The 20,152-nt window shown below is 39.9% G+C and overlaps 1 protein-coding gene across 5 annotated transcripts in view; it reads left to right on the top strand.

Moving 5' to 3' along the window:
* The window catches only part of MRPS27 (mitochondrial ribosomal protein S27), a 111,828-nt gene that overhangs the window by 9,999 nt on the left and 81,677 nt on the right, over window positions 1–20,152 (top strand). For 2 of the 5 annotated variants that reach the window (XM_029217489.1, XM_029217491.1), the window contains exons 3-5: window positions 503–613; window positions 706–832; window positions 10,251–10,328. Coding sequence is in view for 2 of the 5 variants with exons in the window: in XM_029217492.1 (XP_029073325.1) it covers window positions 3,734–3,806; window positions 10,251–10,328 (151 nt within the window). In the remaining 3 variants the exon portion in view is untranslated. Of the gene's footprint in view, window positions 1–502; window positions 833–3,732; window positions 3,807–10,250; window positions 10,329–20,152 lie in introns of those variants that run through there. The other 3 variants (XM_029217492.1, XM_029217488.1, XM_029217490.1) reach the window with 2 other exon arrangements.

The following is a 20,152-nucleotide window of genomic DNA, read 5'->3' as shown; positions in this document are numbered from 1 at the left end:
CCTACCCTGAAAGAGCTTAGAGTCTATTTGAGAAGACAAGATATATCTACATAAAGCTACCTGAAAATAATGACAGAGTAGGTGACATGTGACAGTATAAACATAACAGGAGAGAAGAGAGAAATCAGGGCAGCAGAAACAGAACAGGTCTGGTGGAAGTGGAGAGGTACCAGAGAGGAAGGAAGGGGCTGGGTAGGGTTGGCAAAGCTGAGGGAGTAGGGAACTGTCGGTATGGGAATCAGCATGAGAAAAAGCACAGAACTGGGGGAAAAGGTGGTGAGGGGAGACCGTGACTAGATTAACAGGAAATCACACTGGTTCTAGAAAGGGTGAGATCCACTGTGGAAGAGCTAGGAAGCTGGAGGGAAGGGGCAAGTTTGTACATGATGTGGTATATAACAGAGTACCATTGTGGGTTCTTATAATGATGAAATGTGGACAGGATTTTATAAATACCTGACAGTGGAGTAGATTGGCACTCATTATATTAATTGCCTTTTAGAACACATGCATGACTGTCACAGCCTTAGAAAGACTATGACAACTGGAATAACAACTAGATAGTGACATGAAGCCCTAACTGCGAACTTCACAGAGCTCCAGACGACCTGGGGTAAGAAGAAAAGACTGAAGTAAAATCTAAATTGAGTCTACTAAAGTGAAGATTAATCTGTTTTCCGTCACTCTTATCTTCTTGTTCTGTAGGTGGTTTTGTACAACAGCATGATAGCGGATCAATGAAGGAAGACTGCTTTCTGGAGAGATGAGAAGCAAGGAGTGTTCATTAGGTGCTCACAAACATCTGACAGTGAGAAGGAGGAAAGCTGGAAAAGTAAGTAGGACAAACAAAAGAGTTGTTATTAAAAAAGAGGAGAGGGCTTCCCTGGTGGCGCAGTGGTTGAGAGTCCGCCTGCCGATGCAGGGGACACGGGTTTGTGCCCCGGTCCGGGAAGATCCCACATGCCGTGGAGCAGCTGGGCCCATGTGCCATGGCCGCTGAGCCTGCGTGTCCGGAGCCTGCGCTCCGCAACGGGAGAGGCCACGACAGTGAGAGGCCCGCGTACTGCGAAAAAAAAAAACCAAAAAAAAACCAAAAAAAGAGGAGAGGCTTGCTGTGTTTATAAAGGAGTCTAAAGTACTGGGAAAAACTTAACGTGCAGGAGAAGTGGGAATGAATGCAACAAGATTTCTCAGATGCTGAAAAGGAATAGGACCTAGGGTGGTGGTGCCGTGTTTTTAGCTTTTTACAATAAAAATTTTCAAACATACCTAAAATTAGAGATGGGCACCTCCCACGTGCCCATCACCCAGCCTCAACAGTTATCAATGTTTTGCTGGTTTTTTAAAGAAACCTTTGTTTTAGTCTACTGATTCTTCCAGCACACAGTAGAAAATATGAAAATGCATCATCATACATTTTTTGTTTCATTTTATCTCATTTATCTATAGATATATATATGTATACTGGGGATGCAATGCAAATTGTATTTTTTACTGAGGGTGGCATCAAGAAGTCTGAAAGCCAGTCATGTGGAGCAGTTCTTCTCAGACTTTATTTTTTATTATTATTATTTTTTGCGGTACGTGGGCCTCTAACTGTTGTGGCCTCTCCCGTTGTGGAGCACAGGCTCCAGACGCGCAGGCTCAGCGGCCATGGCTCACGGGCCCAGCCACTCCACGGCATGTGGGATCTTCCCGGAACGGGGCACGAACCCGTGTCCCCTGCATCAGCAGGCGGACTCTCAACCACTGCGCCACCAGGGAAGCCCTCAGACTTTATTTTGCAGACAAATTGTCTGGGGCCCGAGATTTGGCATTTCTATCCACCTCTCACTTGCTGCTAATCCTTGAACCTCACTTTGAGTGGCACTGATCTAGAGGACTGGTTGCAGCACTAGTTTTAGTATTTCTCTGGGGTCCTGGGAGAAGGGACAAGAGAAGAGAGGTAGACTCTGCAATAACAGAGTGAGGTGAAAGGGGCATGCAAGGTCAGACTAAGAAACTAAGAATAAATCATCTCAGTTTCTTCTGTGAGATAAGGTCATTGAAGAAGAGACTGAACAGGGATAAAGACAGAGGGAAGTTTAATGACAGATCAATGAAAGAAGTAATGAAATAGATTTGATTACCTTTGGTGCCAGGAAGATTACATGCAACAGCCACCTTCTTATGCTGAAAGTCCTTTAATTTCACAATATTATCTGTAAGTAGATATCTTTTAGCTAAAAATCAGAGAAGAGAAAGTAAAATCATTTTGACTGTTTTATACTTAGCAAATAATGTGTAGAGCTTGACTGTCTCTTTCTAATAACTGATCTTATCTTCAGTTAGTATAAATAACCCACCTAGACAGGTACAAATAGAATAGTCACCCTGGTGGGGAAAAAAATGTCCAAAGTACCAAAGAATGCAAATCCTCCACAAGACAAGTTTTGTCTGTGTGTGTGTGTGAAAGGAGCTAGTGATTAACTGGGTATGGGGATGGGTAGACAGGAATTTGGGATCTGAAAGACAGACAGCAAAACAGGTATATCTAGATTTGGTTTAAACAGGTAGAAGCATATAGGGTAGGGGAAAAAGCTATAGTGTGACCATTGGAATTTCCAGGACTGTCGACAGTTTGTGAAATGAGGCGTTATGGCCTCTCAGATTTGGATTCTTGGTATCCTCTAGATACATCAGGAATCACTGACCACCACTTAGCAGAAATGATCAGTTGAGGAAACATCATTTCTTTAGGATGCTCGGCTGTGCATGAACTGGAGCTTGGCCAAAGAACCATCCACTACAAGAGCTCTGTGTACTACAATAACAATGTAACAACAAAAATTGCTGATTTCTAGAGAGGCAGTCCAGAGAAGGGGTTACAGTAGGACTGCCTGTGTTCAAACCCTTCCTCTACCAGTTCCCTCTGACCTTGGGCAAATTACTTAGCTTTGCGGTTTCCTCCTCTGTAAGTGAAGAATAGTACCTCTCTCACTGGGTGATGTGAGGAGAAAAGGAATGAATGTATGTAAAATGTATTACAGGAAAGCCGGACACGAAGTGTTAAATATTATCACTCACCAGCATCTTCAAATTTAATCATTTTCAAAAAGATATTAAGGGATAATTTTACAAATAAAGAAACCTGCTCAGAGTCTTTCAGACTGTTCGCTACAGAGCTGGATTCCAAACTCATAGTCTTTGACCTCCCCTCCCAAACTCTGCAGGACAGTACACCCAAGGGGGAGGGGTGTTCCCGGGGCGCAGCACAGCTTCATCCGAGGGAATACTACAGTCCCCAGGTCAAGAGCCCAGCCCATCTGTCCTTTGATTCCCAGGCACACGGGCGTCCACGACATCCAGAGGCCACCACTGTACCCACGTGCAGAGGGCAAGTGCATGCTCGATTGCTCTAGGCCCCTGAGTGAGGCGCCGTTATTTCTCCAAAGAGATGCCCGCTGAGGTGTAAAGCTCCCTTCTGTCCCATCCCTCCCCTCCTTCACGGCCCGAGGCCTAGGGTACCTCCGAGAGGGCAGCGGCTGCAGGTGGAGCCCAAGCCTCCCAACCCTGGATACACCAAACTCCGCAGCGCCTGCAGCGGTAAGACTTGCTTCGGGTGCCGAAAGGCCGCCGCCATACTGTCCCGGGCTGTACCAACTGCGGGAGCCGGGGGGGGGGCGTGGACTGTTGCCTAGCCCTTCCTCCGCCCGCAGTCCCCCTACCGGTCATTCCTTTGGTATGCTCCAAGATGGCGGTCCACGTGGTGCGGCGCGGGATCCTCTGGGCGCGGAAAGTGTCGCTGCCTCAACTCTCCCTGACTGGTTGGTGGCTGCTACCTTCGTGGGGCTGCTTCATTAGGCCCCTGAGAACTCTGTTCCTTTAGTAAAGGGAGCAGTGGGCTTTTAAGGGGAGAGGAAATGCTTCTGGGATCTAGTTGCTAGAGAAACCCCTGGAGGTGTTTGGTAGCACAGAGAGGGGAGGTAAGGTCTATGACCCATCTCCTTCCCTAAAATAATAGTGTCTGCCTATCCAAAGGTGTGAAGAGCAGAGGAAGTCCGGGCATGAGAGCTTTTGCGTATGATTTGCCGGGTTTGTGTGTGAGGGTGATCATCTCTTTGCTGCCCGTGAAAAGCCCAAATGTGTCCCCCCTGGGGCTATGAAATTTCTCTCCCTGTTGAGTTTCCTTAGAGGGGCGTCATAAACGTTCTCCTCGACACCTGACGTGTGGCCAGACCCTTGGTTTTCACTTGGTGAAGGAATTTCTTACTAATCTCAGTTTACCTGATGACCTTGGGCGCAACTTTTGATTGACTTTTCTTTGCCCAAGTTTTCCGTTCAGACAATAAATGCTAAGTTGCTTTTAAAGTACTTTGATATCCGAATGAATGACGGCTCACTCAAAGCCTGTTTACAGGACCTGCTGATGAAGACATTGGGAAAAACTTTTTTAATTCACAGAAGCTAAATCCTGACAGATGTATCTGATTATATGATTAAAATACAATAATCACAATTGATTTTTCCAATGCCTATTATCTCCTCTTTCCAACATACCTCCTCTAGCCCCTGTTAAAAAGCAACACATACAGTTTTGCCCACACGCCTTTAAATATCAACGTGAAACCTTATAGCTGGCCACCAGAAGTTTTCTGAGAATTAACTGATTGACCTAGCTAATGAAAATGTTTCATGCCACACATTAGGTGAAGTGGTCTGCACAGTACTTGGCACCTCAGTAAGAATTAACTGTTGTAGCTATTTACTAGCTTGTTTACTTATGTTGTTAGTAAATGCTTTTCAATTTAAACAAGACCTTGGATTGTCTATCAGGGAAAGTATCATAGTTGCTTAGGATATTCGGGGGCAGTCATACTAACAGGGGAATGGAAATTAGATAAAGGTGAATTGAGAGAATTTCCAGTGAGCATTTTGATCGTAGTTTGAAATGGTGTGCTCATGATAGGTTACACCTGTGCTGTTCCATTGAGGTAGCCGGGAGCTACACATGGCTATTTAAATTAGTTTAAATTTTAAAATTCTGTTCTTTAGTCACATTAGCTACATTTTAAGTGCTCAGTAGACACCTGTGGCTAGTGGCTACTGTATTGAACAGTTCAGAATTGAACATCTCCTTCATTACAGAAAGTTATATTGCACAAGCAGGGGGTTAGACCACAGATGAAAGGAGTCTTGAAATCAGGAACTGAAGGGTATAAGGCAAGTGATATAAATATGTAGGATAGTACATTATGGACCACTGGGGGTTTGAGAATGCTGATAAGGAGCTTTAAGTCATCAAAACATCTTGAACCATTACCAGATAAAAGAAGAAAAAATTTGTACAAACTCAGGACAAATCAGTGTTTGGAATACTTTGGTGCTTCCACTGATTCTCCCTACAACATAATGGATAAGGGCAACTAAAGTGATCAAGAGGATGAGAGAAAGGTTTATTGAGATGAACTGAAAAAGTGACTTCAGTATATGAAGAGGCTAGAGAGGGAAACTTTTTGGGCACTTACTACATAGTGGACATTAGGCTAGGTACTTAATATATGCCCTTATTTAAATTATGATACAGTATTTCCCTGTTTTACATATGAAGAAAGAGGCTCAGAGACCTGGTGTAACTTGCCCACATTTTTATAAAATTTTTTATAGCAAGGCTAGGATTCACACTTAGACTTTGTGACTCTAAAGCTTATTTGTGTTCACAATCACACTGCTTCCCTTTGGATGGAAAACATGTTTGGAGACATTTTACCAAAGGCCAAATTAACTATAAAATAAGTAAGTTTTTAATAAGTATTTACTAAACTTTGAAATTCTGGTCCATGGAGGTATCTTTTCAGAATTAAGCAGGGGAGATATTTGCTTTTTAGTGGAGAGTTATCTTAGAATATTGTTGCTCTTTAAGTTGACTGGCTGAAGGGTTAGCAGGTTCAAGAATGGTATATATATGCTCTTGGGTGGCATATTCGGAGTGGGATTAAATGGACTCAGAGATCTAAACTTGTGAGGCTGATAACATCCTATCCCCTCGTTATTTCAATGTTATCTGAGGGTCAACATCGTCATCATTACCTGGGAACTTTTAGAAATGCAGAATCTCTGTTCCCACCCCAGACCTACTGATCAGAATCTGTATTTTATCAAGATTCATATGCACATTAGGTTTGAGATGGTGATATAGATTTTCCATTTTGCCATTGTCCACTTAATGTCCTGTCTGGCTTCATAGAAATTCTTTGGTTTTAACGTTAATATACAAACCCCTCAACTACCATACAGAGATGGGAAAAACTTTAAATGATGTCATTTAGAAGTATCTCAGCAAGATGAATATCCTACTTTAAAAGGTTTACAGATAATGAAATGTCTGTCTATCTGAAGGTGTAGTAATTTCCTGTTGCTGCTGTAACAAACTACCATAAATTTGGTGGCTTAAAACAACGTAGATTTATTACCTTACTGTTCTATAGGTCAGAAGTCTGATACAGTCTTTTTGTGCTAAAATCAAGGTGTTGAAAGGGGTGTATTCCCTTTAGGAATCTCTAGGGGTGAATCTGTTTCCCTAGTCTTTTCCATCTTCTGGAGACCACCTACATTCTTTGGCTCATCGTCCCTTTCTCAGACATCTTCAAAGCGAGCAGTGGCAAGTCAGGTCCTTCTTATATACCTCTGTCTTTCATGCATCACACTAACAACCTGTCTCCCTCTTCCACTTTTTAAGGACCTGTGATTATATTGAGCCCACCTGGACTTCCCTGGCAGTCCAGTCGTTAAGACTCTGCGCTTCCAGTGCAGGGGGCTCGGGTTTGATCCCTGGTTAGGGAATTAAGATCCCACATGCCGTGCAGTGTGGCCAACAAACAAACCCTGAGCCCACCTGGACAACCCAGGACAGTCTTCTCACTTTAAGATCAGCTGATGTGCTAATCTTAATTCCATCTGTCACCTTAATCCCCCTTTCTCATGTACCCTAATATTCACAGGTTCTGGGGACTAGGACATGGACATCTTTTGCGGGGGGACATTATTCTGCCTACCCCACTTGGTAACTCATTCCTATGTTTGTCATTGGTTTCTATTACGAAGATTTTCCACTTGCCAAATTTAAATTCTTTATCCTTATACCTATTTCCTTTCACTGTATCCTCAATGGAGGTGGAAAATGATTACTGGTTACTTTTTTTTTTCCCCCCCTGTACGCGGGCCTCTCACTGTTGTGGCCTCTCCCGTTGCGGAGCACAGGCTCCGGACGTGCAGGCTCAGCGCCCATGGCTCACGGGCCCAGCTGCTCCGAGGCATGTGGGATCTTCCCAGACTGGGACACGAACCCATGTCCCCTGCATCGGCAGGCGGACTCTCAACCACTGCGCCACCAGAGAAGCCCTGGTTACTTTCTTATAAAGCAGGCATTTAAAAGTTCATATATATATGAAAGTTACTGGGCTTATCTTTTGTAAATTTACTAGTTCTAATTTTGTTTTTGGTCATGTGATCCCCTTGAACAACTGCACACAGCCTTCTGGCACTCCTGTCTTTCCCCACCATCACCTCCTCTGCTTTTTGTCTCCCAGTTCAAAACTCATGAACATAATTCTAGATAATTGTCTTTTCTGACTTTAGAACAAGGAGGGCTGATTTCTTATGCTATAATAAAACATATGCTAGGAGAAGAAATAGAGAATAAGTAAGAGAATGTAGTAACAACAAATAGAGAATATTTAAGTCACTGGTATCCTGGAGTATATAGGTTAACAACCCTCTCCTGAGCTCATGCTCACGTAAGAAAAGGGCTGCCCTTGTTTCCCACAGAAAGGAGAGATCTACCTGGTTTTAGAAATTGGAATTCAGTTTGCATAGAAATGCTACAGCAAATTATGAATGGGTTATCTGAACTGATTGTTTTGGTTCTATGTCAGACTCTTAGAGCATGCAGAGACCTTAAATATCACCCAGCCAGTTCCTTCACTTGCAACTGCACGGTCTGAAGTTTTCTACCAGCTGGTAAAACTCAAACTAAATCTCAGGTCTGCTCACTCCTGACCTGGTGTGCAGCTACACACCTAATGTCATGCCATCAATGCCGTTACATTTTGTTCATCCTTCTTGACAGATCTAGGAATGTAACTGACAATTTAATCGTTTGTATGAAAAATGTATTCTAAGTTCCAAACATCTAGTCATTTTTTAAAAAATAATCCATTTGAAATGTAGGCACTTTTTAATAGTTACTATTTTTAAGAAATATCTTAGTTCCCCTTTGAGGCAGTCTTCGGCAGCTTTTAATATTATTGCTTCATTGCTTAAACTTTAGACTTCAAATTTAGACATGCTATTCTAGTAAAGGTCTGACCCAACCTCTGCTGAAGGCAAAGGAGGGACTGGTCTTGTGTATAAACACACAGACGTGTTTATATTTGTTTTAGTTGGGAGACGGATAGAGAATAACAATAGCATGCAAATATTGTGCTTAATCGGCTCCCATGCCTTCTAGTTGTGTTTGGTTTATGGACTGCTATGACCTTCAGGTAATAGTCTGCCATTCATTCCTTTTCAGTTTTTTTAAACAGCTTTATTTAGATTTAGTTCACATACAATTCACCCATTTAAAGTAGTCAATTTAATGTTGAATGTTTTTTTTTTGTATATACACAGGGTTGTGCAGCAGCCATCACCACAATCAATTTAGGACATTTTCATCACTTCAAAAAAACCCCATACTCATTAGCAGTCACTCCCCATTTCTGCCCAGGTTTTTCTGCCTGTCTACCCTCCAGATCTAGGCAACCAATAAGCTGCTTTCTGTCTCTAGATTTGCCCATTGTGGACATTTCATATAAATGGAATGACATAATACGTAGTCTTTTGTGACTGGCTTCTTTTTCCTTAGCATAATATTTTCAAGGTTCATCCATGTTGTAGCATGTATCAGTACTTAATTTCTTTTTATTGCTGAATAATATTCCTTTATAAGAATATACTATTTTGTTTAGCCCTTCATAAATTGATGGATATTTGCATTTTCCTTTTTGGCTATTATGAATAATATTGCTACAAACATTTACGTACAGTTTTTTAGGTGGACATGATTTCATTTCTCTTGGGTACGTACCTAGGAGTGGAATTGCTGGGTTACCTGGTAACTCCATGTTAACATTTTGCAGAACTGCTGAACTTTTCCAATGTGGCTGCACCATTTTACATTCTCACCAGCAATACATGAGGTTTCTAGTTTCTCTACATCCTTATCAACAGCTGTTATCTGCCTTTTTGATTATACCCATCCTAAGTGGGTGTGAAGTTGTATTTAAATATATTTTGCATCTCCTTAATGGAAAATGATATTAAACATCTTTCCATGCACTTGTTGGCCATATGTGTGTGTGTGTGTGTGTGTGTATTTATGTGTATGTATGTACCTGTGTGTTTTCTTTTTTTTAGAAATGTCTGTTAAATCCTTTGCTCATTTTTCTGCTGGGTTGTCTTTTTAAATTTTGAGTTGTAAGAGTTATTTATATATTCTGGGTGCAAGTCCCTGATCAGATAAATGGTTTGGAAATATTTCCTCCCATTCTGAGTTATTCTTTCACTTTCTTGATGGTGTCTTTGAAGCTCAAAAGGTTTTAATTTTAGGTTGCCATTCATTCTTTCTCATTAATTCCTTGAGCTCATGTTTATTGAGCATTGCTGTATGCCAGTCATTGTGACAGGTGTCATCTTGTGGGTTACACCAGATTTGGCTTATTAGGTTTCTGTTATTTACCACTAGGGTGCTGTGTTACCGGGTAAGATATTACTCTTTGCTTTATGTGAAATAAGGGTAAATATGCTGATCCAAGTCAGATGGAAATTTTTTAGGACTAACTAATAATGATAAAGCAGTCTTTTAATGAGTTAAACAGCTGTTCAGCAATTATTTTGGGTTCTAAGAAGGAGTTTTAAGGCTCATCTAGGCTCTGCATTAGTGGAAACAAATGGCTCCTAGTCCTAAAGTAATAGGAACAGAATTAGCAACATTTTTGCTCATAACATTATGGTAGAAATTTTAACAGGCTTTCTGCATCTTCTGCTTGTTAGAGGTTGAATGCATGTTGTCATGAACTGAATTGTAAACTGTGTAATATTGGTTACAGTTTCATAATAGATCTTTAATCTAGTAAATGGAAAATATGGCAAAGATATGTTTAATAAAACAGGTATATAAACTGAACCTGTTGTGAAACCATGCCTGTTGAAATAATTGTCTTTTTCCTTAGGTAAAAGATGCCTACTTTCTGCAGCATATGTGGACAGCCACAAATGGGAAGCAAGAGAAAAAGAAGATTGTCACCTTGGTAGGTACTTATCGGGCTATTATGTGGGTCATTTCCAGTCATTCCATGTTTGTCATCATATATTCGTATGAGATATATGTGAAATGATGCTTTTATGATAATCCAATTCAGATAAGCACATTTTTAAGCCTTAAAAAGAATGAGTGTTGTTTCACATGTGGCAAAATCATTTTTTCTTTCCTGCAAATTTCTATTTCATTTTTGCCTTCACAGTCTCCCTGAATTATGTAAACAATTATTTTCTTTCTTGTTTTTTGTTCATTTTTATCATATAGTTAGTTACCATGCAGCCTGACTTTTATCTGCAAAATCAATCTTTACTATGATGGTTGCAAAATGATGGTTTTCCAAATTCATTAATACCTCCACATTTACTAATTATTACTCAGTATTTACTGTAAGCAAGAACCCTTTTTCTCCCATTTCTTTCTCTGTTTATTATCAGTATGATCTTATGGATTCCTCTTTCTTTTTTTCCCTTTAATGATTCATTACCATCCTTAGTTATTTTGGTAGTCCAGTTCTCTGAAATTTGGCTAGTAGAAGCATTTCAAGCTGTCTCCCAGTGTTCCATCTTGTACCTTTCTTGCTCTAGCCCTGAAATCAATTACAGTTAGCCCTTAAACAATGGGGGTTAAAGGAGCCCACGCTCAATGCAGTCAAAAATCCACATATAACGTAAAGTTGGTCCTCCGTATATGTGGTTTCTTCCTAGCCAAGTTTCCGCCCACGGATTCAACCAACTGCGGATCATGCATGTAATCCTGTAGTACGCATTTAGTGAAAGAAATTCATGTATAAATAGACCTGCACAGTTCAAGCCTGTTTTGTTCAAGGGTCAGCTGTATTTCTCCAAGGAGCACTGGTTCCTTTTACTAGGGAGTGGTATTAGAAACCAAGATCTGTGCACTAGGTGTCCCCCTTGCTACTATGGAATTTTTGCTTCTTTGCCCATTCAGTGGACAGAGCTAGGAAAAACATGTATACATGTACACATAAACATACATATGTGCACATACATGCATATAAGCTTATATGTACATAGTTTACAAATTATGAAAAAATCATTCTGAAACCTGCAATTCCAGTTCATCTCTACAGAGTTCTTCCTTGCCTTCCTCTAGTCCATGTTTGTATCTCCCTTCCATACTGAAAACACTGGCTCCCAACAGGGACAGTGTTTTGATGTGTCCATCAGTCTAGGGATTGCAAGTTATGTAATTTTCCTGTCTTCTACCCAGTAAGTGCCAGTAATGCCCTGCAGTCATTTAGACAGTCAAAAAGATACCCCTATATATTCTAAAATGCCCTTGAGGGCCTTTTGGTACTTCTTTTGGGAACCACTGTTCTAGTGATGAAAGCACAATGGGCTCAGTTAATTATATTGCAGAGCTCGTTCTGATGTGCCGTATGTGAATTATAAGAAAAGTGCTATGGAAGTGCAGAAACGAGAATGAAGAATTTCATATAAGCTATTGTTAACACTTTCCTAGGTATGAAGGGAAAATTAGGAAACAAGACCATTATATTTGGTGCCTTGGTATGGGTCATCTCTGTTATTTGGAGACAAACCTAGGGAAAACTGTCATGGATTCCTGAGTGAGCAGATGCTTTTTGCCAAAGAATGAGCATAATCTGCAATGAATAAATATCACATGGAGGTAACTGTCTCCTCTCTGTTAAGATTAATGTACTTAGAAAAGCAGTATGTACCAGCTACCATTTACTGAATACCACCCTGCTAATAATCCTCTCTGTACATCCTGAGTCCCTGTCGAGTCAGTTGATTTTTTCCTCATCCTATATTCTTACAGCACTTTGTACCTTCATTATGCAGTGTGATGTGGTGAAGAGTCTGCACTTGGAGGGGAAGACAGCTGGCTGTGAACCCCAGCTCTGCCAGCTTTCAGAAACTGTCCCTTAACTCGGTTCCTGTATCTATAAATTAGGGATGATAATGCCCGCCCCAGGTAATACCCTGACATATAGTAGGTGCTCCAGAAATATGTGAAAGGAACAAGTCCCTAGGCCCCTTGATTTTAACTCATATATAAAACATTAGATTGTGAGGTGAGATGAAGTTTTGAAACTCAAACTGCTTGGAAGAAAAAGGCTGTTAGAGACAATATTTTTTTTCTTCTGTGTAAGAGAATGTAATTAAAACTTGCGTTCATACCTGATATTACTGCATGTTTTCCCTAATTCTTATTTGAGCCTTTGGGCTGAGGTATGGGCCCAGAGAATCAGGTAGTACGCCTGGGGCTACATGCGGATGATCGGGCAGTAGATGGCAGTGTGGCCTCTGCGGAGACGCGCGCAGCCGGTGGAGCCCGGCGTTTGGGCGCTGGCCTTTGGCAAGCCTGTCCATGCGCGCGTGCGCGGAGGGCTGCCCTCGGCATGTGGAGCAATGTGATTGGGCGCCGTGATCTGGTGCGGGCTTGCTGATTGGGGGAGGGAGGAGGGGGCGATATGAGGCTTTTATTCCGCGCGTCCCCATTGGAGGGCGTGGAGTGGGGTGGAGTGGATCGCGGCTCGGGAGGGACTGTGCCTGGATGTGGGCGTGGGCGTGGGCGTGGGCTTCCCTGGTCTGAAGCGGTTTTGCCTCCGTGCCGAATACTGCGGAGGAGACCTGCTGGGTTCTCTCGGATGGTCGTGCTGCTGTGGTGCCTCCTCTGTTCAGTCTCATTAGTGGTTTTCTGTTAGAGCCTTGGCGGAGGGCTGATGGGTATCTACCCAGCTCCCCGTCTGAGAGTAATTTATTACTACGGAGGTCTAGATTAACACCACGAGTGCCGTATACGTATGCTGCAGTCTAGAGGGCAAGCAGGCCATGAATGCAGGCTGGGTCCTCTGACATAAAAGTCAAAAGGCAGCTTTTGTTCACTGCTAGATGTGTGCCCCGGGTCTGTGCTAAGCACTTTCACACACACACTGTTACGTTTAATGCTCCACAACAGCGGCCGAGGCAGCTGCTATTTCCCTTAAGAGATGGGAAAAATGAGACCAGATCCCAGCATTTGCTTAGGGCCATAGAGTATCCTCTTGCCTTTCTGCTCACTAAACTTTCTTAGTGATTGTTGTAGTACCTGTAATTCTACCTTAGTGTCTTCTCTTGCATTGAAGTAGTGGATCTCTTGCTTTTAAAAAATATTTTTTGATTGCAGTATAATATACTGAAAAGTGCACAAATCATAATGGACAGATTGATGAATTATCACAAAGTAAACAAGCCTGTGTAATAGAAGGTTCCTACCACTCCAGAAGCCCTTATTGTGGCTCCCATTACCCTCTTCAAAGGTAACCATTATTCTGACTTCTAGCACTGTAGGTTATTTATTTTTTTAATGTTTTATAATGGAAAATGTACAACATACAAAAGTAGAGTGAATGGTATAAGGAATCTTCTTTACCCATCACCTGGCTTCAACAGTTATCAGCTCCTGGCCAATTTTCATTTCTACTTCTACTTATTTCCCCATCCTGATCCTTTGGATGATTTTGAGGCAGATCACGGACAGTATATCATTTTACCCATAAATATTTCAGTATATACCTCTAAAAGATAAGGATATTTTTAATACCGTTTCACATCTAAAATATTAATAATCATTTAAATATGAAATATCAAGTCAGTGTTCAAATTTCCCTGATACTCTGGTAAATTTTTTTTAATGGTTATGCACATAAGGTCCATACAGTGCAGTTGGTTATGTTCCCCTCTTATCTTGCCTATTTTTAAATCTTTTCTTATGGAAACATACAGAGGTAGAGAGAATAGTCTAATGAACCCCCATGGTCTGTCACCCAGCTTCAATGGTTATCAATTCCCTGCCAGTGTTGTTTCATCAAACCCTACCCCATCACCAGGTTACATTTTAACAAATTCTTGTTATCTGATCATTTTATATATATTTTGATATGTATCTCTATAGATAAGGATTTTTTAAAAACATAACTATAATACCATTCTCATATCTAAAAATTAGTAATTCCTTAACATCATTAAATATTTCCTCAATGTTCACATTTCCTCAGATGTCTTATAAATTTCTTTTTAATTTACAGTTTGTTGAAATGGGATCCAGATAAAGTCCATACATTGTAATATGTTGAGATGACTTTAATCTATAGGTTTCTCTTTCTGTCTTGGCAGTCTATTTGTTGAAGAAAACAGGTCTCTTTTGTAGTTTCCCACATTCTAGATTTGCTGTTTTCATCCTTATGGTGGTGTTTAACATGTTCCTCTACCTTCCATATGTCCTATAAAACTGGCAATTAGAGAGGAAGCCTTGATCAGATTCAGCGGGGTTTTTCTTTTGGCATGAGTACTTCATAGGAAGTGCTGTTTACTGTTGTCAAGAGGCACAGAGCATTTGGTTGTCACTGTGATGTTAAAGGCCATTTGTGATCATTGCTTAGATCCATTTTTTCATTAGGAGCTGCAAAATGTTGCTATCTTAATTATATCATTTCTCTCATTAATTACCCAGAAAATTTTTGTGAAAGAATTTCCTTTCATCAGCGGTTCAGTTATCCTGAGTTATAGTTTGTATGGAAGAGGCAGCTTCGAAAATAATAAATTGACCTCCTACCATCCTCCAAAGGTTATCAGTGAGGGTTTTAATTTTTTTTTTCTAATATTATGAACTCATGGACTTAACTATTCCAGACATTTTAATTCATTGCAGTTGATATTTTATTGAAAGAACCGTAGTTCTCCAGCTAGGCTTTGTAGAGCCCTGGGAATTCTTGGGCTTTCCAACTCAAATCAGAAGATTTCAATTTTGGGCTGTTTCTGTACTGGGCTTCCCTTTGGTTAAAATAAACACTGAATTAAAGCATTGTCTCTGAAATTCCTGCATTAGCCATGCAGATCTACTGGAGAGATACAGGGTGAAAGTTCGCAGCATTAGCCAGTTAGCAGCTGTTACAGATTAGGGCCCACAGTGAATAGGATTCAGGAGAAAACCATTCTGGGGAACTGGGTAGGGTGCTGGTAGGAAGGCAGGCCTCATGGGGGAAGTTCCCTGTGTTCCATGAGAAGTTTGCTTGGGTTACCCTGCCAGGGGCAAGGGACTAGGTGACTTGAACTAAATTAGTTCCTGAGCCCTACTGAATTAAATATTCTATTTCTGATTTTTCATTTTATAGATAATCATAAAGTAAGAGATGCCTTTTAGTTTTAGTTACTGCTTTTTTGTTTTTTTTTTTTTTAGCATTGAGGTTGAAACTGAGCACTGTGGTCATCTTTCATTAGCTTTTTTGTTTTTTTTTTTTAGCATTGAGGTTGAAACTGAGCACTGTGGTCATCTTTCATTAGCTGGACACTTATTAGCTGAGGTTTAGTTTTACTGTGTCATTTCAGCTGTGGAGGCCTTTGGCTTGTTGCAGTAGTTTTTCAAATCCTGCTCTTGAAGCTTGATGGAGATTTTCTGAGGCCTGCTTTCCTATTTGCATGTCTGTGACATGTATTCATTCACTAGGTTTCATATTTACTGTCTGCTGGCAGCTCTAGAGATGGGTCTGGCCTGTGCACATCATCCTCCTTTAGTCTTAGTATATATGTATATGAAGCTTGCCTTCACATTTTTTTATTTATTATTTTAAAGCTTCTGGTGACAGAAAGACAAATAGAAGGAAAGCTAAATATCTATATTCAAATGGTTCTTAGGTTAATTTTTCCTAATTCCTTCTATTATTTCCATACATGTTATAGGTCATCTATCCCTGAAACAAAAACAGAGTTTTAGCCTGTGTTTTCCAGATCACTTCTTCTAGGAAGTACAGTAATAACTTGTATCTAGTCCTTAAAGAATTACATAAATTAGGTGAGGTACGCACATGGCCGGAAAGAACTTAGTGTTGACTGAATGGGTAACAGTGATGTACAGTTACATAGAAATCATGAAAAACTGAAACCATCTAATAATTTCTCACCTAAAGCTTCCAGGGTTCAACAGAGGATCCATTGTTCCTTGAGAGAACTTCCTCATCATAACTTTGACCCAGAGACCACCCTCCTTTATAAGAGGCTTCTTTCCTAGCACATCTCTACTATAGATTTTGTGATCATTGAGGAGATTATCATTTTCTTTCTCAGAATTTTATATACTTTGAAGCTGTGTTACTTTGGTGCACACCAATTATCTTCCTGGAAAAATGAATTTTTGGTCATTATGTAATGACCCACCTAATCTGAAAAATGAATTCTTTTTGCTTTAAATCTACTGTGTCTGATATTAATATAGCTATACCAGCTTTCTTTAGGCTACTTTTTGCTAAGTACATTTTTCATACAGTTATTTTCAACTCTTCATGTGTTCATATGATTTATATAGCTGGATTATGTATTTTTAAAACCAATCTGGCAATCTTTGTCTTTGTAACTAGAAAGTTTAGTTTATTTAGTGTCATTTTATGATTGTTGATTTATTTGGATTTGTTTCTACCATAGTTAGTGATTTGTCCCATCTTTCTTTATTCTTTCTTTTGTATCTGCTTTTGGATGGTTGTGGTGTTTTTGTTTTTTACATTTCCTCCCCCTCTAGAAATTGTATCCTCTATTTCTACTCTTTCAGAATGGTGGGTTTTACCATTCTAAATCTACATCTTTTAGATGGTTGCTGCATAACTCCTAGCATGCATATTTACCTTAAATTCTAGTGTTATTCACACTCTGCTGTCCTTTAGTCCAGTCATATAACCCCCAACCATGTGTTATTGTCTAATATTAAAGTTTTATCCTTTAAAACACACGTACACACATAAGACATTATTATTTTTAAAAACTTCCCTCCAAATTAAATTAATTTTATTTACTTACCATTCTTTCTAGCATTTCAAGTCTTCTTTAAAGGATCATCTTCCTTCTTCCAAAAACACGTCTTCTAAAAAACACAACTTGTAAAAAGTTCCTTTAGTGAGTATTTGTTGCTAATAAATTCTTTCAATTTTTAAGTGTCTTTATTTTTCTGTTAATCTTAAAAGATAATTTTGCTTGTATTTACTCCCAATATGTTATTCTACTGTTTTCTGTTGTTTCTAGTGAGAAAACACCTGTTGGTATAGTTGTTTTTCCTTTGTAAGTAATCTGTCTTTACTTTCTGGCTACTTTTAAAGTCCTCTTATTCTTCAGTTTAAGTGCAATGTATCATGGTGTGGGCTTAATTTTACTTAATTGACTTGAGATTTTTTGTGTTTCCTGAATCTGAAAATGGATATCTTTTATCAGTTCTAAAAAATGCTTAGCAATTAGCTCATCATCTATCACCTCTCCCCATTCTCTTTATTAACTTCTTTGGGAGATTCAATTAAATGTATTTTAGACCTTACTATTCTATTTTCTATATCTCTTAACTCCTTTTTTATACTTTTCATTTTTATCTATCTTTGCTGCAGAGTCTTCTAGTTTCTTGTAATTTCCTTTAGATCTTTCAGGTTGCTAATTCTCACCTCACCTGTGTCTTACCTGCTCTTTAACTTATTCATCGAATTTCTTTTTTACAGCTTTCTTGACGTATTATTTACATAGAATATACCGCACATATTTAAAGTGTACAATTTGACAAGTCTTGACATATGTACGTGTGTATATGTCCATGAAATCATTACTACAATCAAGATAATAAGCATATCTGTCACCCACTCCCCACATGTTCTCCTTCTTTGTAGTCCTTTCCTCTTCTTCCTGCCCACCTTCCCACATTCCCAGGAAACCTCTGATATTTTCTGTCATCATAGATTAGTATGTATTTTCTACAATTTTATATAGTAAAATCAACTCTTTAAACCACTTAAAACATAGTTCTTAAGTTGGTGTATCTTGTGTGACATAGGAAGTATAATTAGGGCCTCAGAGGTGTGAAGGCTGACTTTGTGGTTTAGAATCCTCAGGGGACGATGTCCTTGCTGTTTTCCGTTTGCAGGGTGCATTACTTTCTAGTTCACCTTCACTACAGGTGTAGCCTTAGGCAGCTCTGGCTTTACCTAGGATCTCTGAAACAGCTTCCTGTCTTACAGAGGCCTTGGTTCTATCCTCCGTTCCCTGTAAGTCATTAAAACCACAGCTCTGTTTCCCTGCGGACCTGCGGATGCTCTCAGGTGACTGCTACCCTTAGTAGTCCCTTAAACACTCAAGGTTTGTGCTCCCATCCTGCCTTTAGCCGCTGACAATTACCTCTATCTTCTTAAAAGCTCAGTCATATATTTGAAATTTTTTAACATTTTATTTAGGTGTTTTGTTTTTATAGTAGGGGGGATTTTTAAAGGCTATTTAGCCCACCTTATTGCTGAGGTGGAATTCAGTTTAATATCATCTTCGAACTTAGGAGCAACATCCTTTTTGTGTTCCTTCGGGTAGTTCTCAAACTAACTCACTCGAGTGCTTGCCAGGCTACATCACAATCTCCTGGGGCTTTTGTTTAAAAATTTGTGTTTCTGTGGTCTCACTTCAAACCTGTGGAATTAGAATCGCCCTCTGGGTGTGAAGCCTAGGAATCTGACGTTTTAAAGTCTTCAAACCTCTTAGGGGTTCAGATCCTTAACCAGGATTACACTCCTATACTTCGAATAGTGCAAGGTCCTCAGGAAAATCCTTTATGTCCTTAGATTATCAATGGTATTGTTTTCTTCAAACAAAAACATTTTTATACTAGTATACATTTCATTTTCTGGACATACTTCCACATTGTCTACACAGCTTTAAGTTTTGTTAATGAAGAATTCAATGAGGAATTCAAATTTCAGACCCATTTTCCTTTATAGTCTTTGTTGACCACAACCGTCCACTGCAATGTATATTCCTGAGGAGCTGAGTGACAGGCAAGAAAGCATCTTCTTTGGCACATCCCTTTGAATAAAACCTGGGCATCTGCTGGCCCCTCACTGAAACACGAAGAGTGATTTTGACTGTTGAAACCATGGTCCAGAAGCCTGTGGCACTGGCCCTCTGCAGGCTGCAGCTGCCCCAGCTTTCATGGCCATCCCTGCTCCGCGCAGTTTTCTGCCTCATTCATCACGCTAGTGCTGTCATGTGAGGTGATTGGTTGCACATTATATTTAGCAGCAAACCTCTCTCTGATTTATAATATGCAAATATTATTCATCAGATGCTGGCTGTGCAGCTGTTGCCTTTTTTGAGGCCCCAGCCGATTTTACATGACTGAGGATATCTTGGTGTAGAAGATTAAAATGGAATCTTGACTTATCACGCTACAGAAGCCCACTCAATCCATTGTTTTGTTATATGCTGTGTACTATATGAAACCCATGAGGAAATGGAGGTCATTTTAATTAGGCCAGTAGATCCTGATCCTGCATTTTTTAGTTAAAATTTAAATTTTGAGTAAAGGGTTAGTTGATTCTTTATATTGCCTGTCATCTCAACACAAGAGCCTCTATTATGAAGAGATCATAAAGATTTGGTATCATGGGAATGCTGTTTAATATCACTCTGTGAGCAGTTATATTTAACAATATTAATTTGCCTTAGTATAAAGAGGTTTTAGGGACTTCTTTGTATATGTGTATTTGTGTTTTAAAATTTTTAAATCACATGGTACCAACCCCTTTAAGGGGTTGTCATAAGAAAAGATAGTCATAAGATAGTCATAAGAAAAGTAATTACTTTTACATCATATCAGGTTTTAGTGGTTTTGCAAAGGTCCTTTCCCCTGGTAGCTACTGAGTCATTGAGAGCATTATCCCAGGGAAAGAAAAGAGAAAAATATCGGTTAAGTGCACAGCAATAGGTGTTTAACAAATACTTGTCAATTGATTACCTGTTGCCGTTTTGCTTAATACTAATTTCTTCCACCAGGGAGTAA

This window comes from Monodon monoceros, unplaced genomic scaffold (genome assembly GCF_005190385.1).
Source record: "Monodon monoceros isolate NGI ecotype Baffin Bay Population unplaced genomic scaffold, NGI_Narwhal_1 Super_Scaffold_12, whole genome shotgun sequence".
In the NCBI taxonomy this organism is placed as follows: Eukaryota; Metazoa; Chordata; class Mammalia; order Artiodactyla; family Monodontidae; genus Monodon; species Monodon monoceros.
The sequence above is the reverse complement of the archived record's forward strand: the minus strand, read 5'-3'. Positions and strand labels throughout refer to the sequence as shown.